At 49.7% G+C, this 24,600-nt stretch overlaps 1 protein-coding gene across 8 annotated transcripts in view; it reads left to right on the plus strand.

The window, feature by feature from the left end:
- CAMKK2 (calcium/calmodulin dependent protein kinase kinase 2) overlaps positions 1–24,550 on the plus strand; it is a 28,464-nt gene extending 3,914 nt beyond the window's left edge. For 2 of the 8 annotated variants that reach the window (XM_077308084.1, XM_077308080.1), the window contains exons 2-17: positions 5,507–6,081; positions 10,490–10,537; positions 10,836–10,889; positions 11,198–11,249; positions 11,604–11,737; positions 12,656–12,692; positions 14,651–14,672; positions 16,353–16,441; positions 17,419–17,618; positions 18,948–19,001; positions 19,247–19,320; positions 19,538–19,625; positions 19,800–19,928; positions 20,394–20,494; positions 21,569–21,610; positions 22,212–24,550. In XM_077308084.1, coding sequence (XP_077164199.1) covers positions 5,557–6,081; positions 10,490–10,537; positions 10,836–10,889; positions 11,198–11,249; positions 11,604–11,737; positions 12,656–12,692; positions 14,651–14,672; positions 16,353–16,441; positions 17,419–17,618; positions 18,948–19,001; positions 19,247–19,320; positions 19,538–19,625; positions 19,800–19,928; positions 20,394–20,494; positions 21,569–21,610; positions 22,212–22,290 — 1,728 coding nt within the window. In that variant the 5' untranslated portion in view covers positions 5,507–5,556 and the 3' untranslated portion in view covers positions 22,291–24,550. Of the gene's footprint in view, positions 1–1,813; positions 2,407–4,337; positions 4,405–5,506; positions 6,082–10,489; positions 10,538–10,835; positions 10,890–11,197; positions 11,250–11,603; positions 11,738–12,655; positions 12,693–14,650; positions 14,673–16,352; positions 16,442–17,418; positions 17,619–18,947; positions 19,002–19,246; positions 19,321–19,537; positions 19,626–19,799; positions 19,929–20,393; positions 20,495–21,568; positions 21,611–22,211 lie in introns of those variants that run through there. The other 6 variants (XM_077308083.1, XM_077308081.1, XM_077308085.1 and 3 more) reach the window with 6 other exon arrangements.
- The last annotated feature ends 50 nt before the right edge of the window (positions 24,551–24,600 follow it).

A 24,600-nucleotide genomic window follows, 5' to 3' on the forward strand; every position in this document is an offset into this window, starting at 1 on the left:
GGCTGGGCTGGATGGCCTTTGGTGGTCTTTTCCAGCTCTGTGTGATTCTGATATTGCTGCCAGTCTGCTGTGTGTTGGGGGAGGGGCCGTGACTCTGTGCAGAGCTGCTGAAGGAGTTGGGGATGTGTAGCTTGGAGGAGGGAAGCACAAGGGATAGCAGCAATTTAGAAGGCCACAGGTTCAATCTCAACATCTCCAGTGGACATGATCCGGTAGTTGGCAGGTAATGAGAAAGACCTTCCCCTGACGCCCCAGAGAGCAGCTACCAGTCAGAGCAGGCAATTCTGAGCTTGGTGGACTGAGGGTCTGATTCCACATAAGGCAGCTTCATGGGGCTCCAGGTGAGCATGTTGGTTGTGCAGTGTCCAGAGAACAAGCAAGAAGTCGGCCGGGGGGCTGGACTGGGGAGCCGGGCTCTGGAGGCGGCGGCAGAGAGGTCAGGCAGAGCCCGAGGGCTGGCCGGACAGAAAGTCCTTCGCATCCCAGCCTGGCCTGGAAGACTGCACCCAGGGCTATGTGCATACGTGCAGCGCATGCATGCGGGTGGGGGAACCTCAGCAGAACCTGTTCCTCCTCCAGTTTGTCCCGCCTCAAGGACCGTCCGGGTGCTGATCAGGAAGTTCCTGGTTTTCCTTGAATGGCTACTATTAAGCCAAAGCATATATTGGAAGGGCGGAGGGGAGACGCACCCTTTCCCTGACGGCTCCGTTAAACCGGAGGCTATGACGGATTTCTAAAGCTGTTGAGCCTTCGTATCAGAACAGAGCTCCAGTTGCCATCATGCTGAAATCAGTCAAAGACGCACAGGTGTTAACAGCAATAAAGCTCTGTAGGAGGACTTTTGGGACAGGCATGTCGGCAAAAGCTAGAGGATTATTAATGTTAATTCAGCCAGATGGGGCCACGACAGAGAAGGCCCTGCTTAGGGTCACCAGGTTTGCCCCCACCCCCAAGCGGCACCTTAGAGGCCAGAGAGAGTTTCCAGATAGAAGCGTTCGAGAGCCAAGGCTATCTTTGTTGCTGCAAACTGCTGTGCTAACCATTCGCAGCAAGAGGTTTAAGGCGAACGAAATGGGAACGCTGGATCGGGCCAATACATCGGTTGCCGATTTCAGTCTCCCTCCCTTGGCATTTATTTGTCCGTAAAAACCCAACCCAGTTCAGCTCTGACCGATTTTTTCTCTCGCCCTGCAGCAACTGAGGAATGAATTAATTCTGAGCTGACATATGAACACGCGCTTTAAAAGAGCCCGTCCCCGGCTAGCGGCGAATAGGAAGTAATATCTTGCGAAAGTTCACACTCTGTCGATCAAAGCGTGACTTGCTTGAAAGGCTGCAAATGCGTTTTCTCAATGCAAACATATTTTAAAAATGGATATAAAGGTACGAGTCCTTTTGCTTTCCGCCGTGCCATAAAAGCACAAACAAACGCCGTGCGGAAAGCGGGCAAAATCTCCCCTCCAAATCCAGCGCTGGAACTGGTTGAAACCCATTGAAAGGGCTGTTGTGGGTTTTTGCGGTGACTTTGCAACAATAGACCGTCACACGGCTACCCACGTTGAATGGGGCACGTGAGTGAAAAGGTAAAATTGCAGGCCAGGGATTACCGGGCAAGGGACTGAATGTGAAACTGCCAGGGAGGTCTAGATCCACGGCGTGCCCTTATCTGGAACGCTGCATGCCGTTCTGGTGGCTTTATCTCAAAAGAGACGTCGAGGGTAAAAGTGCTGAAGGCGGAAACCCAAGATGATAAGGAGGGTTAGTTCAGAAAGCAGGCGGCAAAGCACGGGGATGTGGCATGATCTGTCTCAAGCACCATTACGTTTTAGCCTCCTAGCTTTTGGGAGGCAAGAGCTGTTCGGAGATGTTGCGGTCACCTGCTGCTGGAGAGCAATCATGGTCTCCCAGCGGGATACTAACGCCTGACCCTACTTGAATGACGAGATCCGTCTGGGTCAGGGCAGAGGGATGATTGCCGGTTGTAGAATTATTAAAGCATCATAACCAAGGACAGAGAAACTGGGTGGGAAGCAAGCTTTTCCGCCCCCTCCCACGAGAGTAGCTTAAGTCGGCCGCCTTCAACCTTTTGACCGTGGGATATTTTCCAGGCTTCGAGGAACCCCGGAAGTGGTGAGGTGCCCCTTCAGAGAAGCGGGTGTGGGAGTCAGATGCGGGAGCCAGACGATCAGGCGGTCGATTGTTTAACGTTTCCATCCTGGAGAAAGAGGCTAGGCCTGTAGAGCCACAGGGGAAGCAGGCCCCAGCGACGTCTCGTGATGTCAGAAGCCACCCAAACCCCAGGGAGCTCTTGCGTAACCCCAGAGCTCCCCGGTTGGGAATCCCTGGCTTAAGTTGATGGGCGAGAGATTCCAGACAGACAAAAGGAAATCCTTCTTCACCCAACAGGTAACTAAATAGTGGCATTCACATTCAGTGGGGACCAGAAGCACCGGTGGTTTAAAAGGGTGGGGGTCTATGCTGCTGTTTTGGAAATAATATGTACAAGTGCGTGGAGGGGACTGTGCCAGTGCTTGGTTCTTGTGGCTCTTTCTTGGATACCCAGGGAAATGCCAGTCACCACTTTGGCATCAGAAACGATCAGCCAGACTGACCAGGGATTCTGGTTTTCTTGGGGGGGGCATGGAATTGGGGTCACTGTGGGTGTGAATTTCCTGCATTCTGCAGGGGGTTGGACTAGATGACCTCAAGATCCCTTCTAACTCTATGAGCCTAAGTGTAGGCCCACAATACTCACAGGGGTAATTTCTCTCTCTCTCTCTCTCGCTCTCTCTCTCAGTCATTAATAGGATGCTGCTGAATAGTTAATAGGTTTTTAATTGTGGGATTGTGCTACTATTTAATTGTGGCTTTAGTTGTTGTCATTGCTGTTATTCACAATCTTTGTAGGTTCACTGCTCTAAGCCGGTCTCGGGAGTGCGGTTTAGAAATTTAATAAATAATAACAACAATTACAACTAATACCCATTGGTAAATCTCCTGGTATTAGGCTGATCCTGCACTGAGCAGGGGGTGGGACTAGATAGCCCATATGGCCCCTTCCAACTCTACGATTCTATTGTTCATTTCCATTTAACTCCGGGCTGCTATCTCAACATCCTGAATTTACAGCGAGGATATATTTCCCAAATTTGTCTGGAGGCCCTGAGCTTGTGCAAAGATTCCCCTTTCGCTTTGTGCCTGTTCTCATCAGTGGCATTTCCCGATCAGCCGTTCCCTTTATGGGATTTCTTTTAAGGTGTCTGGTGCCGATCCTACGGCATGCAAAAAGAACATTGGAAACTGCACCGGGAGGGGAGGGGGGAATTTGGCACGAAGAAAGAGAAGATGGCACAGCGGGCGAAGGTGCACAGATCCCACTAGCACAAGAGAGAGCTGAGACCAGCCCTCCGCCTACTCGCTGCATGATAGGAGGGAGTTTTCCAAGGGGCTGTCTTCGCGTCTCCTCTGACCTCAGCCTCTTTGCTCTGTGACCGCTGCCGCTTCTTCCGTTTCCTCTGTCCCCTGCCAATCCACTTCCTTTTTTGGTACCGTTTCTGATGTGGGCTTTCAGGGATGGGGACTTAGGGCAGCGGCTGAGGAGTCGGCCACTTGGGCACCGTTCCCAGTCAATGGGATAATTATTTATATGCAGTGGCTGGCTGAGGTCCCGAGAGGCAGGCCCTAACCGGGACGGCATACTTGCCTCGGGGAGCTGACTGCTGTGGTGCGTGCCACGGACTGATGGGGTTTTACCAAAGTCTGGTTGTGATGCGCTGACAGGTACCACTAGCGGAGCGGTGCCAGCCGTGGCTACCGTGCCAATGGGAAATGTGCGTCATAGATTTTACTCCGCATGATGTGCAGGCTTGCGTTCTGGCACTGAAGCGCGTACCCCATGTGCTTTTCAGGGTCTTTGCTATATTCCTGTAGCCCAATTTGTACTTACCGGGGTTGCTCTGCACAGCTCGAATCCACCTCTTTGATGCATGGGGTCTTCGTTATTGGAGTTTTCATATGAACTAGAAACCTGAAGTTCAATCAAAGCATGCGCTCCAAGTTTTGTTTAGCACAAATTTGCCAGGCCCAAAATTTATGCACCCCAGGACTGAAATGTTTGCATCTAACGGTCAATATTCAGGACATCAATTTTACCTCATAAAATGTTCCTAGCAAAACGATGACCCGAACAAAACATAAGGGGCATGGCTATAGATATTCCTGCTTCTCTTTTGTACTGGAGTCTTTCCCCTTTTTTGTTGTCATTGTAGGTCTTCATTTTCTATACCTATATAGTACTTTTATTTTTCTCACGCTGCTGTCTTAAATTTGAATTCCAGAATCAAATGAAAACACATTGTGTTGAGTGGGTACCAGAGGCAAACATCTGGAAGATTTGAGAAAACGGTATTATTTATCTCTGTCATTCGATTGTGCAGTTTAGAGCGAGAATGTGTTTGTCTCCTTGCAGAATGTTTTTTTTTTGGGGGGGGGGTATCTCTGACGTCTAGTTTCGGTTACGCTGATTCAGAGTCCCTGGGTGGGCGGACACAACTTTCACAGGAATTTTAATTTTAGATGCGCCTGTCTCTAATTTTGATCACTGCCGTTCCAAAGTGTTAAGAATAACGGGGGAAAGGGGAGGGAAAAAAATAACTGTGAGTTTTTCTTCCCTTTTTATCCCTGGGGGTTTCATGTCAGACAGGAAGTTCAGAAATAGGGCTGCTGTTCAAATGGGAGGGAGGGGGGAGCGCCTTTAAAATATACCTGTCGAGGTCTCCGATTGGCCATGCCCTTTGAAGATGATCTGGTAGATCTTAGGAAAGGATCTTTAGGTTTTTCTCTGTGGAATGCTGCCCAGAGGGGCTGGCAAAGCTCTGTAAGCCCCTCCTCCCCCCAATTCATTCCCAGATCTCATCTTGGTACCCTTTGCATGCCAGAGGAAGCAACAACAGAAACATTTTGGATTCATTTCCCCCGTTGGTGTTCAATAAATCCAGATTGCTCCCCCCATTTCAGGAGCATCGATTTGAAAGTCACCCAGCATGTCACGTTTTCCTCATTTTGGAACCTTGAAAGGTATTAAAACCTTCATGAACTGGACATGGTTTACTTCCAGGTCGGGGTGGGAGAGGTCGATGAGTTGACTGCCGTCTTCTAGGGCTAGGGGAACCAGATGCCAAGGGTTCAGAGCGCCGCCATCTTGCACTGTTGTGCAAGTTAGGAGAAATTTTGGCAGCGGGGGTGGCAACAAGCAGTGTTGCCCGATCTGGATTAGGAAATTCACTTTGGCAGCCTCACAAGGATGGGAGGTCAGCTGTGGCTGCCATTTCGTGGCTGCGCCAACCAAACCAGAATTTCAAGGGTGCTTAGCAGAAGAAAAAGGTCAGGGACCCCCGGCATAGACCTAGCCTCCGAATAACTGTGGCCTCGTGGGCCAGCAGTTGCTGATGAAGCAGTGCTCCTCTCCCTCCGTCTGACTGTCTTTGCCTCTTCTTGTTTCGATCAGGCATCCGATGGAGCTAACGGAGCCGCTGGAATCTCTCCGTCGAACGCACCATGACAACATGCGTCTCCCGCAGGCCTGCCTCGAAGGAGCTTGTAGGCCGCGATGAGCCACTTGGCCTCCTTCCAGAGCCCTGCCACCCCCCACGTTACTTCTTGGCTCTGAATGTCCACTGCCTGGTTGACATGGAGGCTTTTGTCGTCGTGACGGAGCATGACTCTTCCGCTAGGCCTCGAGAGGAGCAGCCGGACGGTCTGGGGGACGAGGAACCGATGGAACCCTGTGAGGATCAACCCATGGCGCTGGATCCCGGAGAAACGGAGGAGAAGGGTCTCCTCGGAGGGGCTCCGGAGGGTCCGTTGAAGGCGCCGCGAAGCAAACTGAATCTCTCCAGCCGAAAACTTTCCCTCCAGGAGAGGTCTCAGTTGGTCCAGTCCCCCGGGGGCAACGTGGGTGTCAACGGACGCTACATCTATCCTTCCCTCCCTTGTTCTCCGGTCACGTCTCCACATTCTTCACCTCGTCTGCCCCGGAGGCCGACGATAGAATCCCACAGGGTTTCTATCACCGGTTTGCAGGTAAGGGAAGCCGTTTGAAAGCAGTCTGAAGCCACACTTTGCAAAAGCGGCCTGGTTATTCTAGCTCCTCCTTTAGGAATTGTCTTCCATCCCAGATGCTGTCGGGGCCCATATCTGCATTCTGTGGTACCCTCTTAATCAGGGGTGGTCAACCTGTGGTCCTCCAGATGTTCATGGACTACAATTCCCATGAGCCCCTGCCAGCAAACGCTGGCAGGGGATCATGGGAATTGTAGTCCGTGAACATCTGGAGGGCCATAGGTTGACTACCCCTGCTTTTAATGATTCCTCTCCATGAGGACTGGTGTGTTGAACAGTTGAAGGAACAGGAATCTTTGTCTCGCCTAGTTAACTGAAACAGAATTGTCTGTGGCACACATCTGGCTTCTTGATGTACTAGGTTGGGTTCTTTTCCACTGCTCATGCCGAATTTGTATTCAAGGGCTGGAATCTGCCTTGCTGATCCCACCTCCCAGGTGGGGAAACTCTTGGAAAGTTGGAGAAGGAATTTGTGGAGGACAGCGACCTCAGGCCAGTAGAGTGCTATAGAGTGCTCCCCCCAAAGCATCCTTTTGCTCCAGGGAAACAGATCTCTGTAGTCTGGAGATAAGCTGTAATTTCGGCAGAGGGGGTAGAATCAGAGAATCATAGAATTCAGCCTCTGTTTAAAAATCTCCAAAGATGGAGAACCTACCACCTCACGAGGAAGTCTGTTCCACTGAGAAACCACTCTAACTGTCAGGAACTTATTCCAGATTTAAGAATCACAGAGTTGAAAGGGACCTCCTGGGTCATCTAGTCCAACCTCCTGCACTTTGCAGGACACTCACAACCCTGTCGCTCATCTATTATCACCTGCCACCACCTTGAGCCTTCACAGAATCAGCCTCTCCGTCAGATGGCTCTCCAGCCTTTGTTTAAAAACTTCCAAAGTTTTTAAAGTTTCCAGGTCTCTCCTGGAAGATGGCATCCCTCCTTACCAGCAAGACTCCTTGCATGTAACTTAAACAAGCAAGTCACACCGTTTGCCAATTTTTAAAATATAGATATTATTTTTGACAGATTCTTTTTCAGTTGCCGCTCACCCGGGGCATTTCTCAGCGGCTTACAAAGCTTGAAATCCTATTAGAACCCGTACAAAATCTCACTTCAGCCCCTGTGGTCCTGTAATCCTATCATGCTACGTCGGAAATCCCGCTTTGATACATCCTCTCAAAATGCCCTCTTCTAACTCCCAGGGGTGCAACTACCTGACATCCTTGCAGGGCTACTCTGCGTTTACACGGAGCTCCTTTCGCCCAAAGGGAAAAGAAAAGACCTTTGGCCTGTAAGCAGCACGTTGCGATAGAAGGCCCACCATTCTCTCCCAGAAGTTGTTTTCCAGCAGGTCAGCGTGGGGACAGTGGGGAGGGAGGGAGGGGGGAGACAGGCGTGCATTTCCCTCCCCGCCTCCACTGACCGAAATGTCATGCCGCTAATGGGGCAGCGACTCAGGAGACTTGCCCCCCTGCTCCCTCACGGAGCTGGCCACATTTGTCTGAATTGCTCTATTTATAGACCCCCCCCCCCCCCCGTGGATCGGTGTTTTGCTGGCAATCAGCTACACGGAGGGTGCAGGCAGGGAGGGAGAAACAGAATTTCCTTGGAAAATCCATATAGGGGCTGGCATGATCTACGGCATGGAACGCTGGCAGGGGCTCATGGGAATTGTAGTCCATGGACATCTGGCGGGCCGCAGTTTGACTACCCCTGATCTACGGCAAAGCTGGCTGATTGAAAACAATGGTGGGCGGAATTGATGCTCCCAGCCCTCCCTCCTTTCTCATTCCCCTTCCTTCCTTCCTTCCTTCCTTCCTTCCTTCCTTCCTTCCTTCCTTCCTTCCTTCCTTCCTTCCTTCCTTCCTTCCTTCCTTCCTTCCTTCCTTCCTTCCTTCCCTTATCCCTGAGTCCTATTCTCTTTCCTTAGACCTGAGTCCTTCCTTCCTTCCTTCCTTCCTTCCTTCCTTCCTTCCTTCCTTCCTTCCTTCCTTCCTTCCTTCCTTCCTTCCTTCCTTCCTGATCTCTCTCTCTCTCAATTATGCATTAGAAAGGAAGGCGCACTTATGCTAATGCACACCCATCTCCCCGCATGAAATCAATGCGTGTTTTATGCAGCAGATGGGGAGGTCTGCAATTGGTTTAGACGGGAAGAAAGGGAGGAAGGGTGAGGGAAGGGAATATCTCCAAAGAGCTTGTGGGATAAAATTCTCTCCCCTCCCCCTTTCTCCTCACTCTCTTATCAGTTCCACTCCTGCTCATCTCTGGGTGGGAGAAAGTTGGGGGAAAATAAAAAACCAGGAGGCAGGAAATGTTTTGAGTTGAACACAACTGACCGGGGATTGGCTGACAGCAAGGAACCAGCTGAGCCACCTCCCCCCTTAGCCCCCTACACCAGGGGTAGTCAAACTGCGGCCCTCCAGATGTCCATGGACCACAATTCCCAGAAGCCCCTGCCAGCGAATGCTGGCAGGGGCTTCTGGGAATTGAAGTCCATGGACATCTGGAGGGCCGCAGTTTGACTACCCCTGCCTCTATATCAAGCAATCATTCAGCTGGCTTGGCCGAGGAACTGGATTTCTGTGTCACGGTGGAATTTCAAAATGTGTTCATTGTTGACCGTCCCAGAAAAAGCCTTAGATCCAGCCGTGGAAATAGAAACAGGCTTCATGCAATTCCACCTGCAAAGGATCTGATGCAACACCCCCTGCTTTCCTCCAAAACTAGTTCTGCAAAATCCTGCGCAAGTGGAAATGAAGGAGTGTTTGAATGCGCAGATGGCTACAGCCCTCCCTTTTTTTTCCTTCCTTGCCTTTCCATTTGTGCCAAAGGTCTAGCACAGGGGTAGTCAAAGGGGTAGCGAATGCTGGCAGGGGCTCCTGGGAATTGTAGTCCATGGACATATGGAGGGCCGCAGTTTGACTACCCCTGGTCTAGCACAAGCGCAGGATCCAACCCATTTTTTTTTTAATTTGCTGTTGCCCTCTTCTTCAATCAGCTGCTCTGAGGTTCTTTCTTGGTTTCTTTTTAAGAGTGGGACAGAAATCCTTTAAATAAATAGCAAGCACTGGATGTGATTTGGAAATTTTGGACAAAATTAATCGATCTCAACAGATTTTGGACACTGATTGTAACAAAACGAGCCCAAAAATATGGCCGCCAGGCACAAACCCTTGAGAGGCTATTTTAGCATTCTACCTTCATTTATATTTTAATTCTTCTGACTCAGAATTCAACTGAGACTTTGAATATTTCCTTTTAACCTGCTGTTTCTTCCCCTGAGTTTATATTGGAAGCAGGCCAATGAATAAGTGGCAGGCAAGGGCAGGGGGGGCGGGGAGAAAACGCTGTAAAGCTCGTTCTTATTTCATTTCCAGGGGCTGCTGTCTTGAGCCCCAAGCAAGCCAGACATTTATAAGGCGCTATAAAAATGGGTTTGCTTCCTGGTCATGGGAGGCCTGATGTGTCGAACGGCCGCAAAGGAGGCTTCTGTTTTGTTTAATCCGACCGTCTCGACATTAAATATAATGGGATTCGGCGGACTTTCGCTCTCTCTTTTCAGTGTGGGCCGTTATCGGTGCCCAGAAAATGCCGTAGCCCATATAGAACTAATAAAACTCAGGTATTATTGCTAGGGGCTGGGAAGATTTATCTCGCCCCAAAGTGGCAATAAGCCCTGCTGCTGATGCTTTATGACCCAAGAACTGTAATCGATGAACACATATTTTTTGCTGCGCTTCCCCTTCTGTTGAAAAGGGGAGCAAATATTATGGAATTTGCAATTGCAGGATGCAGGGAAGGGCCTTAGGCCTTGGCCTGATTGAAAAGAGAGACAAGCAGTTTGTGTCCCGCTTTTCAGTACCTGAAGGAGCCTCAAAGCAGCTTACAAATGCCTTCCCTTTCTCTACACAACAGACACCCTGTGAAGCAGGTGAGGCTGAGAGAGCTCTGAGAGAACGGTGGCTGGCCCAAGGTCACACGGCTGGCTGCACGTGAAAGGAGTGGGGACTCAAACCTGGCTCTCCAGATTAGACCTTGTGCATGTGCAAAGGCCTGAGATCCCATGTTCTTCCCCTGCCAGCAATGCTTTTCAGCCAGGCCATAAATGGGAATGGAAAAGGGCTTATATTCCACTTTGGGACTCCTTTGTGAAAAGCAGGGTATAACAACCCAGGTCTTCTTCTTCTGGTTGGGTAAGGTCCATTTGGCATCTAGGAGCATCTACAAGTGCTTACCGGAGGCAAGGTATGTTGAGCGCAGATATAAAAAGGAGACGCATGCGAGTAATGCAACATACATGAATGACATCTTTTTCAGTCCCGGCATAGCCTGTGGGCTCATGCATTTTTAACTCCGTTCTCCTCTCTCCTAGGACTGCGTTCAGCTAAATCAATACACACTGAAAGACGAAATCGGAAAGGTGAATCTTGGGGGTCTTTTTCTATTCTCTGAGAGTTGGACTTGGCTAGCGAGGCTGGGAGGAATTGTAGTTGGCCCCCGGGAGAGGCAAGGGAACCAAAGGGCGACTCTGACCAGGCATCTGGTTGCGGGCACGTGGTCCGGGATTCACCAAGCTCCCAGCAGTTAGACAGAGTCTCTTCTTGGGCCACCGATTTGGGGGTGGGCTTTAGAGAATCCAAACTGGGGGATTCTCAAGACCCAACTGGCCTATAACTCATGTTTGTTGTGTGATTTTCCCCCCTCCCCCATCCATACAGGGCTCCTATGGGGTCGTAAAGCTGGCATACAATGAAGATGACAACACCTACTATGTGAGTTTGATGCAATGGAAAGGGGTTGGGAGCAGAGGGTTCTGAGTTTGAATCACGCCTTGACTACATTCTGTGCCTAGGGGCCAGACTGGAAAAGATGCTAGGAGCTGGCCATTGCTTATTTGAGAATGAAGCCACCGTCCAAAGCCACTGCTGTCCACGTGATTCGCAGGCAGGCCACGGATTCTCTGGCCTCCTGCAGAAAGACTGTTTGCAATATATGTTTTTTACTCTTAAGAGAAAGAGGGACTCTGATTCCCCCTGCTTTCAGTGTCCCGATCTTAGCAACTCGTTAATTTATCTTCCAGGCAATGAAAGTGCTTTCCAAAAAGAAGCTGATGAGGCAAGCGGGGTTTCCTCGTAAGTAAAAAGCAGAGAAAAGCTATCAAAATGTGGGGATTGATCCAGCACAAGGCCTTGGGATGGGGAAAGCAAGCTCTGGGTGGGGGAATTTCTGGAGATTTGGAGACGGAGCCTGAGGCGGGTGGGATTTAGGGCTGGGATGCTTTAGATCAGGAGTCCCCAGCATGGGTGACACTGTGCCTGCCAAGCGTGTTTTTAGGATGTGGGCGGTGCCAGGTGGGCGTTTCTTGACCAAGGTTTCTAAATGAGGGCTGGAGACTGGATTGGCTGGCCAAATTTCTTAATGTTCCTTTGGCAGCAGCTACCCCCACGGCACAGGAATCTACTGTCCTCCTTGTGTGTCTCAAACAGGCCGTCCTCCCCCTCGTGGTGCCAGGCCCCCCCTGGAAGGCTTCTGCCAACCCAAAGGCCCCATTGAGCAGGTGTATCAAGAGATCGCCATCTTGAAAAAACTTGACCACCCGAATGTAGTCAAGCTGGTGGAGGTGAGGCTGGACTGGAGCGGGATCCAAAACGGGGATCGGGATGAAGGTGTTGATGGATCCTGCAGGGATTACCTGCCCAGGGGTCACTGCTGGTGTGAAGCATTCCCCTCCCACACACACACACAACCTCGCTTCACTGCAATATTGTGGGGGATTTATGCTTCTCCAGGGATCCCCCAGCTTTTCTCCAATCTTTCGAACAACTGCTTTGCTTCGATATTTTGGGAAAGGTCTCAACACAGCCTAGCCGGCTGATGTGCGGGGAAGAAAATGCAGCTTTTCCCGGCCACGTGGTGGCCATTTTCCCTCCTCCCTTCCACCCACCATCTGAAGGGTTTTTGCTTTGCAAACACTCACCGCTAGGATTGCGCTAGGTTGATATTTCCCTGCGACCCTAGATGTAGCAGGGTCTCAGCTTTCATGTTTTAAAAAGTAAGTCTCTGGCTTTTCCCCTTGCAGACTATAAGAGGGGAAAGGCGTATTTTTGCTGCTGAAAGTACTGGAGACTTTTTTTTTTAAATGAGAGCTAGGAACACAAAGAACTGCCAAACTTAGACTTCAACAGTTTATCGATCTACCTATATTCTAGTGCTGTTTTTTAAAAAAATTGCAAAAGGTGTGGTAACAATGAGGAGGTGTCTGATTCCAAGGGTTGGGGCAGGAAAACTGCAGGGACTCAAGCCTTGTTCTGCTGCTTCAGATCAGCCCGGTAACCCACCTGAATCTATTTTGAAGGTGACCCACCTGAAAGGTGACCCACCTGAATCTATTTTGAAGGTGACCCACCTGAATCTATTTTGAAGGTGACCCACCTGAATCTATTTTGAAGGTGTTTGCTCCCAGAATCCGGAGTGGTTATGTTGCGCTGTTCTCATCCCTGGCGCTGCTTTTACACCTCCTTATCTGTTGCCTCGACAGGTGCTTGACGACCCCAGCGAAGACCACCTGTACATGGGTAAACAAGCTCCTCTTATAGTCGACTTTTGCATGCAGATTTGCCCGAAAGAGGCTCCTCCCACAACATAGTGGTTTTCCTTCCCCCTGGTGTGCGGGCACTCACCCACCAACCCCTCCAGCTGGCACAAATTTGCCTAAAGGTGTCCTTTGTAATTCTGGGAGGCCTTCAACTACCACCTGGAGGTTGGCGAGTCTATCCACCCCACTGGGAGCTGCTGGACTTCTTTTAAGCTTTGCTCGCCACCCAGGGGATCTCCCTCCCCAGCCACACAAAGCTGTTCCTTGGCAGAAATTAAGCTGTCGCAGAAACGTTACCGCACTGCCTTTTCAGGATAATTGTTGATGATTCCATATGTTGTTGTTTGATGGCTTTTAATGTTTTGTTAACTGCTTCGAGCACGTTAACTATAAAAGCAGCATAGAAACTGGATAAATCCCCCTCCCCCCCAAAAAAACGGATCATGACATTTAAGAGATTAATTGATCATTTGGTTTAAAAGACAAGCCATCAGTCTGCTAAAGGCTCCTTTGATTCAACTTATTTGCAGCATCGGTAAACTCTAAATATAGTATTTGCAACTAGCCTGCAGCTCGAAGGAGGGCAACCATTTGAAATGTGGACAGTTTGGTCATTCTAGCTCGCAAAACAGCCACTTTTTCTAACTGTAGCTCTCCCCCCCCCCACTTTCCCTCTAAGTTTTGTGTGGGACTAGATCAGGTGAGCTGGCCAGCTCCTTTGGCCTTCTGCCTACACAAGTGGCCGGTTCCAGATGGCAGAAAGACCAAAATAGATCTTGGGCTACGTCGCCCATATTTTTATCCCTCCTCGTACCATCTGGTGCTTGTTTCGAGTTGGTTTTGCAACTGAAGACCCGATGTGAATGAACTCCCTCCCTCCCCGAAAAAGCGTACAGTTTGAATTATCCTTCTAGACCCAGTTCCCACGCTGCTGTGACCCCAATGCTCTCTAGGAGGAGGAGGAGCCAATCGGAAGAGAAGCCTGCTGGTGTTTGCTTTTACTTCTTCTCTTTCTGCCAGGGACTTCCTTGGAGGTCCGTCACCCTCTGATCTCGCTCAGTTTTCCCAAGTTAGATGAAGGACTGACCCAGTGGTCAACAAGAGCTTTGAAGCTTGGCCTTCAAAACTTGTGACTTGCTTTTTATTATTATGTATTATGTATTATTATTATTTATTATATTGTTATTCCTAGGCTGCTCCTCTCTAGCAACAGTTCCAGGGCAGCTCACAGCAGTTAAATCTGCACACATAAGATAAAACCATGTGCATTTTAGGGGCAACAGTGTGAGGGCTTCTGGATTTCTTCCCCCTGCTGGTGGACCTCCTGTGGCCATGTGGGTTTGGGTCGTGTTCTCAAAGTGACTGGGGGGGCAGGGAGGTCTAATGCAGACCCTTTTCTCGAGAAACAAAGGCAGAAGACCTGGGTTCAGATTAATCTGAATTCAGCAGTTATCAACAACAGGAAAAAATGTAAGTGCAGAATCAGCCCTGCTTAGCTTAAACTATCTCTCTGCAACTGTTTGCCCTCGGAACAGATAGGACAGGGGTGGCCAAACTGTGGCTCTCCAGATGTCAATTGACTACAATTACCATGCTGGCAGGGGCTCATGGTAATTGTAGTCAATGTACATCTGGAGAGCCACAGTTTGGCCACCTCTGCTATAAGGTATTTAAAATCTGTATAGCATTCGTGGCATTGCCCCCCCCCCTTTCCACCTTCACAACAACCCTAAGAGGTAGGTTAGGGCCTAAGGCAACACCCAGACAGCTTTGTGGCACCATGGACATTCGATGCCTGGTTTTCCCTAATTTCTGTACCACTGTGTCTGCCCTGCCAGCGATTCAAACGGCCAAGGCTTTAAGCATTAAAAAAAAATAGTTAAAAGCTTTTTGTCTGCAGCTCCCCAGACTGAACTGCCTTTTTCTTTTGTCTTTCAGTATTTGAACTTGTGAAAAAAGGGTAAGAGTTTACTATGGTTATTATTGCTTTGATCGCTTATTCATTTGCACCGGGCTGTGAATTAAATGCCCTTTGCAAGCAATATGAATGAAGTCCAAAGGTATTTAAAGAGTTCGCAGTCCCTTTAAATTCCTTCTCCAATTTAAGAGTTCACACTGAAACCATTCAAAGGGACTGAGAACCCTTTAATTGCAGTTCAACTGCAGTTAATCAGCAATCCCAAATATTTTAAGGATTTTTGGGGCTCGGCCATTTCACTAGCCAAACAAATATCTAAATCAGTATCCGGCTGAATTGAGAAGGTGTTTTCCGGCTCAGATTAACTGAATGCACTCCCGTACTTCCAAATGGAGAAGCTGGGGATTGAATTTGGGATCTTCTGCGTGCGGAACAGGGGCTCTTCCACTGAATAGCGGCCCCATAGTTGCAGGAGCCCAACTGGCTGGCAGGGCTTTTTCCGCTGCTTGTCCTGGGCTGTGCAATTCCTCCCACCCCACAGCAAGAAATGCAGCATCCCCCTTTTGCACATCAGGGCAGGGGGCCAATTCCAGAAGGGGCTGTCGGCCGCCCTGGATTCCTTTGGCTAATTTCACGGTGCTGAATGCTTTTAAGGTGCCGCTCTGCTCCGTGGGCCTGTTGGGAAAGGCCGTTCCTTTATGGCTGATGTTTTAAGACGCGGTTGTGCTTTATTTGTTCTTTTAATGGATCTTGCTTTTCGATATTGATGGATTCTTATGGCCGCTTCTCTTTATGATGATGGATGTCCCGTGTGGGCTCTGCTTTTATTATCGGCAGATGCATTAGGTCTCCTTTAACTGGAAAGGCAGGGAGTCACATTTTTCCAAAAGAATAAGGTGGTGTCATCTGCCCGGCGTAGTTGTAGCCAGCTAGGGTTGCCAATTTTGGGTTGGGTTGTTCCTGGAGGTCTGAAAAATGTGCACCATTTTCCCGTCTCCATTTGTTGGTCAGACTGTGGCTCTCCAGAGAACCATGGACTACAATTACCATGAGCCCCTGCCAGCATGTGCTCATGGTAACTATAGTCCATGGACATCTGGAAAGCCAGTTTGGCCACCCCTGACCTATGTGCATATCGGATAATTTAAGTGCTAGAAGTCTGTAATGCACTGGGTCTCAAGCTAGGCTAGGGCTTTTGAGAGATGGGACCTAGTTGCCTTACACAGATCCAGTGTGGTGTATGGGTTAAAAAGTGGCAGCTTCTAATCTGGAGAACTGGGTTTGATTTCCTCACTCCTCACTCCTCCACACGCAACCAGCTGTGGGATCTTAGGCCAGTCACAGTCCTGTTAGAGTACTTCTCTTAGAGCTCTCTCAGCCCCATCTACCACACTGAGTATCTGTTGTAGGGAGAGGAAGGAATGTTGATTGTGAGCCACGTTGGGACTTCTGGGTAGTGAAAAGTGGGGTATTAAAAAACAGCTCTTCCTTCTTCTCGCTGTCCTGGATAACCCATTCTCTGAAGCTCTGCAGTGCCACCATTGCGGACAGGCAGAACCTGGTATTGCATCTATTAGCTCAGCAGAGGTCAGATGATGTAAGGAGCCAATAGAAATCCACATGGTTCTACTTGTGCCTTATTAAGTGGAGAGGCCAGGGATGGTCTTGCCTCGGACAGTTTCTTTTCCGTAGAAGACTAATTCTGCCTGTTTCCCCTTGCAGGCCTGTGATGGAAGTCCCAACCTTGAAACCTCTTACTGAAGATCAGGCACGCTTCTACTTCCAGGACTTGATCAAGGGCATTGAGTACTGTAAGCATTTTGGGAGACAACTAGGAGAATGGCAAAAAAAGGGGGGTCAAAAGCCAGCTTGGCGGGAGTAACCGGAGCCGGAGTTTGGGTGCCGTTTTTATATTCAGCCCTTGGATTCAACTTTAAGGGAGTCAGCTTGGTGTAGTGGTTAAGAGCACTGGCTTCTAATCAGGCAAGCTGAGTTTGATTCCCCGCTCCCCCACCCAGCCAGCTGGGTGTTCTTGGGTCATCACAGCCCTGATAGGGCTGTTCTCACAAAGCAGTAGTCTCAGGGCTCTCTCAGCCCCACCTACCTCACAGGGTGCCTGTTATGGGAAAGGAAGGGAAGGTGACTGTAAGCTGCTTTGAGACTCCTTTTGGTAGAGAAAGGCGGGATCCAAAAACCAACTATTCTTCTTCTCCTTCTTCTACAACAGGAGAAGTAGTCAGGAAGAGAGTGCCTCTATGCATGCACAGAGTGAGGACCTGTAGCTTTGCACGTCTAAGGGCTGAAAGCCATAAGCCAATAGGAATATTTATGAGCGTTCAAAGTGATCACAGCACAAACACAAAGAGAGCTACTGGACTTGAAACTAGTCACAACAACCCTGTAAAGTAGGGACGGTGTTGCTACCTCCCTATTGCAGGTGGAGGTGGGGAAGATGAGGCAGACACAAGTGGAAGAGAGCAGAAAGTAGCCTGGGGTGGGGGTGGGGGCTGTATCCAGGCAGGCACTGAAAAAAGCCTCTGACAATACGAATCTCTATGTTTGTTGCATTTATATCCTGCTTTATGACAACAAGAGCATTAAGATCAGCAATACAAAATCTTCTTAGGGTCCCTGGCCCAAAGGGAGCGAAATTGGCCTTGACCAGGCCTTGACCTTTCTGGCCTTGGCCCCGGTGGAATTTGCTCTGCCTGGTGGAATACGCTCTGTCTAGCAAGCAAGCCGTTGCAGCGGTGCCAGAGCTGAGTCGCATCGCGTCTTTCTCCCGCAGTGCATTACCAAAAGATAATCCACCGGGATGTTAAGCCATCCAACCTCTTAGTCGGGGAAGACGGTCACGTCAAGATTGCCGATTTTGGTGTGAGCAACGAGTTCAAAGGGGCTGACGCTCTCTTGACCAACACGGTGGGCACCCCGGCGTTTATGGCCCCCGAAACCCTCTCGGAAACCAGGACAATCTTTTCTGGAAAGGTATATTGGAACACTCTGGGGTTGTGGGTCTGGGCAGGAAAGAGGGATGGTTTTATATTGTTGCCTGGAATTTTCACTGATTTGGTGGGCTTTGTGCTCAGGGATAAAGCACCAGCTTTGCATGCAGAGAGTCCCAGATCTGATCCATGATGCATTTAATGGCAAGGATTAGGTAACGGGATTTCCCTGACGAGGATGGCCTTGGTTAGCTTGACCTCATCAGATCTCAGAAGCTAAGCAGGGTGTTCCCTCATTAATTCATGGATGGGAGACCACCAAAGAAGTCCAGGGTCACTATGCAGAGGCAATGCCAAACTTCTCTGCTCATCTCTTGCCTTGGAAAACCCTGCAGGGTTGTCATAAATCAGGTGTGACTTGTGTGGCGCTTTCCACCACTCAGTGATAAGGAAGACTTTTACTTGAGACCCTGGAGAGCTGAGGCCAGGTAGAGTAGATAAGGTAGACCTTGGTAGACCAAATATCTGGGTCAGTAGAAAGCAGCCCTCTTTGAATCAATGCCAGTCAAAGCATAGGAGAAGCCATGTTGGATCAGTCCTCTGTGTTACACAACAGCCAAACCCCAGGTGTCCTCAGGAGGGGTGCCAACGGAGCCAGAGCTCCAGAAGCCCCTCACTCTTGTGTGTCCCCCCCCCCAGGCACCAAGAATACAGAGCATCACTGCCTCAGACATAAGAGAAACCATGTTGAGTCAGGCCAATGGCCCATCCACTCCAACATTCTGTGTCACACAGCGGCCAAAATCCAGGTGCCACCAGGAGGTCCAGAACACAAGAGAAGCCATGTTGGACCAAACCAATGGCCCTCCCATCCAATCCTCTGTGTAACACCGTGGCCAAAACCCAGGTGCCACCGGGAAGTCTACCAGCAGGGCCATAAGAACATTAGAGAAGCCATATTGGAGGCCAATGGCCCGTCCAATCCAACACTCTGTGTCACATGGTGGCCAAAACCCAGGGGCCCTCAGGTGGTCCACCAGCGGGGCCAGAACCCCAGAAGCCCCCCACTGTCGCCCCCCAAGCACCCAGAAGACAGAGCATCCCTGCCCCAGACAGTCTTCCATCTATACCTTGTGGCTTCTTCTCCAGATGTTTCTCCAGTCCCCTCTTGAAGCTGTCTGTGCTTGTAGCCGCCATCACTTCCCGGAACAGGTGGCGGCCACCAGCAGAGGCGGCCGTTCTGTGCCTTTCTCGGAGGGAGACCCTGAGAGCTGATCGGATTTGTTTTTAAATGTAAAGTTTACATTCAAGTTTTTTAAAAAGAAAATTTTGGAAGACTGATGTACTTAATCTCTCTCTCTCTTTCCCCAAGGCTTTAGATGTTTGGGCTATGGGCATCACCCTCTACTGTTTTGTCTTTGGGCAGGTAAGGAAATGTTGTGACTTCAGTGAAATCTGAACATGCTGGGAAAATGGGGAAAAGAGAACAAGAGGCAATTCCATAAGGAGAAGTGCAGGGTGCTATTTCTGGGTCACCTCCAGTTAAAAGGACCTGGTCAGGAGAGCTTTGTACGTGTGTGTGTGTGTGTGTGTGTGTGTGTGTGTGTGTGTCCAATTTAGCCCCAACTAATTCCGCGTGAAGCCCCACCGTGTTCTCCTCTTCTTTCTTAGTGCCCCTTTATGGACGAGAGAATTCTAAGCCTGCACAGCAAAATCAAGAGTCAGACGCTGGAGTTCCCTGACCAGTGAGTACTACTTGTAGAATGTTATTGGCTAGATATCAGGGGGGGGAATTTCACAGTCGGAGTAGTCCAGCTGCGAAATGGGCTGCCTCAGGAGATGGGGAGCTCCCCCTCACTGCCTGTCTTCCAGCAGGAGCTGGACAGATCCTTCTCCTGGATGCCCAGGGACTGCTCTGTCAAGCTTCCTGTGGGCTCATTTAAATTTTGCTTCCACTGGCAGGCCAGATATTTCTGATGAACTGAAGGATCTCATAACACAGATGCTAGACAAAAACCCCGAATCCAGGATCACAGTCCCAGAAATTAAGGTATCTCGACTTAAAAGCCAAAAGTTTAGCGCACTGTGATGTGTTTAACTTATGTCACACAGCTTTCTCTCTTGTTCCTGGTGCACGAGTCTTCTATTTTCTATTGACTGCATTCTCCATCTAGAAAGAGAGACTCTAAAAGAGCAATCCATAACTTTAATTTTTCCATTTAAGGTGCACCCCTGGGTGACCAAGAACGGAGTGGAGCCGTTGCCGACGGAAGATGAGAACTGCACACTCGTGGAGGTGACGGAGGAAGAGGTGGAGAATTCGGTGAAACACATCCCAAGCTTGGCCACGGTGGTGAGTGAGAAGTTTGGAGGACCAGCCTGGGGCTGGAGGATCAACCCCGATACGCCCTGTAGGTAGTTTCAAGGGAAGGCCTTCCCTTGAAAGTGGCTTACAACTGGCCTACCTCTTCCCACAACGGACACCTTGTGAGGTAGGTGAGGCTGAGAGAGCTCTGAGAGAACTGTGGTTGGCCGAAAGTCACCCAGATGGCAGCATGCGGAGGAGAAGGGGGGAATCAAACCCAGTTGTTCTTAACCATGATGCCACACTCGTACTTTCCCCTCAGGCAAGAGGGCTTTTTGCCTCAAATCACCAGAGGAAAGGCAGCATAAAAATGTTTCCAATACATGAAAATCAAGGGCGGAGGCTGAGAAAAAACCAGCCTTGCTTGGGGCAGACCTTGCCAAGTCTTTTGGCCGCCTGGAGACGAGGTCTTCCAAGTCCCGACTCTCCCCATGTGTCGATTTTATCTTTCAGATCTTGGTGAAGTCCATGATCAGGAAAAGATCTTTTGGGAACCCGTTTGAGGGCAGCAGAAGAGAAGAGAGATCCTTGTCTGCACCGGGGAATTTGTTGATGTAAGTGTCTCTGGCCAGCAACTCATGACGGCTGTCGGGTCAACCAGGGATTTCTAAACTGGCTTCTGGAGAACCTGGCTGCCTCGCTGACTTTTGAGAGATGTCCGGAGTAGGGTTGAGCACTTTGCCTCGGTGATCACCAAAGCCCAAAGCACGCAGGCGCAGAGCTCAGATGCATTCAGAGATGCTTGATAGGCGAGGGGCCCGCAACCTTTTTGAGTCAGTGAGTAAAATGGCTGCCCCAGGAGGCGGAGCCAGCCACAAAATGGCTGCTGCGGTTTACCTTCAGTCATACACTGAACATTCTCGTGTGGTAGCGGTGGTCCATCTAGTCCTGCCTCCTGTCTCACACAGTGGCCAATCCTTCTGAAGGGCTAGTAACAGGGCACAGAGGCCTAGACCTTCATAAGGAGAGCCCTTCTGGGTCAGGCCAGTGGTCCATCTAGTCTAACATCCTGTCTGACACTGTGGTCAACCAGTTCCTCTGGAGGTCCAACAACAGGGCATGGACACTCAGGCCTCCTTAAGAATATTAGAACAGCCCAGATGGATCAGACCAATACTCCATCTTGTCTGGCATCCTGCCTCAGAGTGGCCAACCAGTTCCTTTGGAGGACCAACGACAGGGCAGAGAGGCCAAGTCCTTCATAAGAACATAAGAGCCTTGCTGGATCAGACCAGTGGTCCATCTAAACCAGCATCCTGTCTCAAACAGTGCCCAACCATTTCCTCTGGAAGACCAACCACAGGGCATAATATCCTAGGCCTTTCCCGCACATGCTGGATAATGCACTTTTAGTGCACTGTAGAGCAAATTTTCCTGTTTTGCACGGGAAAATCCAGCTGCACAAGCCCCTTGAAAGAGCATTATCCAGTGTGTGTGCGGAATGAGCCTACTTTGCCATTCCATGGCTTCGTTTTATGGTTGCATCGCTTGAACTTTCTCCAAAAAGGCACTTCTGCCTAGTTGGTCTTTCACCCGACGGTGGCTGACTTGGTCCGATTTCTTTTTTCTGTGCGTCCGCTTCCTCCTCCTCCTCCTCCTCCCTACTGACCTTTCCCCTACAACTCCAGAAAAAACAAATCGGGGAATGTGAAGTATTCCTTCAGTCAAAGGTAAAGTTTGCCATTGCCTCATGACCCCCACCTCCCTCCCTCCCTCCCTCCCTCCCTCCCTGTGATGCGAAGCATTTGGGTCGAGATCCCTCCCTCACTGCATGGGAAGGAAGAGCATGGTGCTCGCTTCGGCTGTGTGGAATGCTCAGCTCTTTGGTTCCCCTTCCCCCAAGTGTGGCATGACTGATTTATTTTTGAAGAGTAACGCCGTTGCAAAACTGATTGGGTTGATGGACCGGCTGACATGCACAGGGCTAGCGAGAGGGCCCCGATCCTTGCCTGTTTCTGTGTAATGCAGTTGGGAAATCCCGTCGGCAAGCCAAAGTTCCCCCGGGCTCCGCTGCACGTACGGAGCACGTCCTCTCCAGCAACGGGGCTCCCATGTGCGTATGGAACGTGTGGTCCTGATGTTTCAGCCTGCAGCTTTGACAACTGTTTGCATGGACTTCATGGAGACTTCCGGGCATGTCGGAGCCATCCGATGGGGGCAGGCAATGACAGACAGGTCGAGCGCATACGTAGCGACGTCCCCCCACCCTCCGTTCACCCGGGGAGTGGGGAAAGCTTCCGTTCCAACATGCATTTCCTTTCTCCCTCAAAGCAGGAAGCAAGGCAGCGAAGACAACCTGAAGCTCAGCAGCGACCTGCCAGATGTGGACGAAGACGAACTGCTTTCTTGAGATGGCACTTTGGGGGGCTTCCGCCTGGATTCCTGCTCCCTCTGCAACGCATGCACACCTGTGCGGGGAAAGACTCTCTGCACTGCCAGTGGAACCCACCAGCGTCCAGGGATGTGGAGGGCCGAGCTTTTTAATAACAGCATGCTGTAAAAAAAACTGACTGTCAGTAACGCTCTTCTCCGGAGGGCGTCAGATGGCCAACTGGAGACACTACGAGCAGGCCCAGCCCCGGCCATTCTACAGATGGGACAATGGGATGCCGGCTTTTGAAAAAGTAGACCAGTGGACCCCTCCCCCTTCAGAAAAAGGGGCGGGGGCAAGTGTTTTAACAGCCAAGCTTTCGGGCCAAACACTTCAGAGCCGACTGTTTCCATTTCAAGCGAAATTGGGCAGACGTGCGCCTGACGTTCCGTGCTAAGTAGAGTCTCTGAAACTTGCCAGTAACGTACATCTTTTCTTGCTTTGGTGTTTTCCCCTCCCCTTTTTTGTACTGACACTTTTTATTGCATGAAAAACAGAACCCGCGACAAGCAGGACTCCATCAAGGGCAATTTTTTCCTAAAAGGCCGTTGCCTTCGGTGTGCTGATCCCTTACGCCTTGGACAGGACCCGATCTTGGCCGAGATCCTTCCCTCTGTGTGGCTTGCAGGATTCTGACCATTCCAGACGTGCGAGATCCCTCTCTCTCGCTCCCTCTGTCTCTTTTCTTCTGCCAAAAGGGCTTGGAACAACCAGAATCCTTGGAGGGCAGGATTTCGAGGCGATTGTATTCAAGCACAAAGTGAGACGGCACCCTGAAATTCCGTCCGGCCAATGAAAGCACTAACCCCACTGCACTGCTGGAAACCTGACTTGCTCAGTGTCTATTACAACATGGGTATGTCCAAAATTCAGGGTTTTTACACAAAACGATCCAACACTTCCTGCTGCGTGACACAATTTAATGCAGTTTGACTAACCAGTGCCCAAACCCTGCAGTTTTCTTGGCTACGAGGGACTTGACTGAAATAATGTAATCGATTTTTGCCACCCGTGAATATTCAGATCAGTTCATACTCAATGGCTGCTGCTTTCTGGCTTTTCTTTATCCTATAAGCGGTGTTTCTTTTCAAACTGCACCAGGGTCTACGTAGTCTTGCATCCTTTTAGCTGCTAGTTGAATACTCAAATCAGTTATCTGGGATCAGGAGATAAAATGCCAAACTTTGTATGTAAACTTCTACTGTTATTCAATTGGGGGGAGGGGTGTTTGCTACACTGATTTTGCAGGGGCAGTGGGTTTCCCCCATGTTTGAAAGGGGGGAAATCACAGCCTCCAAAAACATTTCCAGGAATCTCTTCTTATGCCGTGCTAGATTTCTAACAGGGGCACTCCACCCTGAGCCTTTTTCGGGAGAGAGGTATAGAAATTCAGTAATAACAACAGCAGATTTGTATTATGGGCTCCTGCTGCCCTCGTTCACCCATTCTAAACTGGTACAAGGATGAGATGGGTGGCTGTATTTGTCTGTAGCAGCAGGAAAGGCCAGAGGCCAGCAGTACCTTAAAGACTGACAAAATATTTGGCAGGGGAGGAGCTTTTGTGAGTCACTGCTGCGCCACAAATTTTGTTAAGTCTCTTAAAATGATTCTGGACTCTTGAATTTCTCTAAACTGCTAGTCATGGAAAGGCTGTACCACGTGGTGTAGTTCCGACAGCCCTGCGTATATGGCATGTTTCCCTTTTCCTGTTGTGCCATGCTACAACCAGAAGTACTCATAGAGATGGAGACCAAAGTGGAGTTGGCTAAGTTGTCAGGAAGACGTTTCGCTGTGGTTTACTTGTAAATTTTAAAGTAGAAATTCTCTCTCGGGTGTCGCAACAACCTTGAAAGGAAAACACACAGAGGCTCCTTTGAGAGTCTTGTGGTAGACTAATTAAGGGGGGGAATATTGAAAACTCAAACTTTATTTAAATGCACATCTATTAACCGACCCGTTCAGCACTAGCACTTTTGAGTTGTTTTACAAATTAAGCCGTCTCCCCAAATCCAGTTAAAATACATCTGGGCATTTAGAACAGCTTTACTTCTCTCCCTCCGCCCACTCCATTCCCCCCAAATTAACCAGGTTTCAATGTTTTGAGTCATTTGGACAAATAGCAAAAGGTTGAATGTGTTTTCCTCACTGTTATTGTGTTTGGCGGCGGGGGGGGGTTGTATGTTTTTCAGTGAGCAATCAGCCCCCAAGCCCTTGGGAAATAAACATTATTCCTTTTTCAGATGCTTTTAGCGCTTTTTTTGTTAATTCCAAAACCCTCCTCCATCAGAG

The sequence above is a fragment of the Paroedura picta genome, chromosome 13 (assembly GCF_049243985.1).
Source record: "Paroedura picta isolate Pp20150507F chromosome 13, Ppicta_v3.0, whole genome shotgun sequence".
Classification (NCBI taxonomy): domain Eukaryota; kingdom Metazoa; phylum Chordata; class Lepidosauria; order Squamata; family Gekkonidae; genus Paroedura; species Paroedura picta.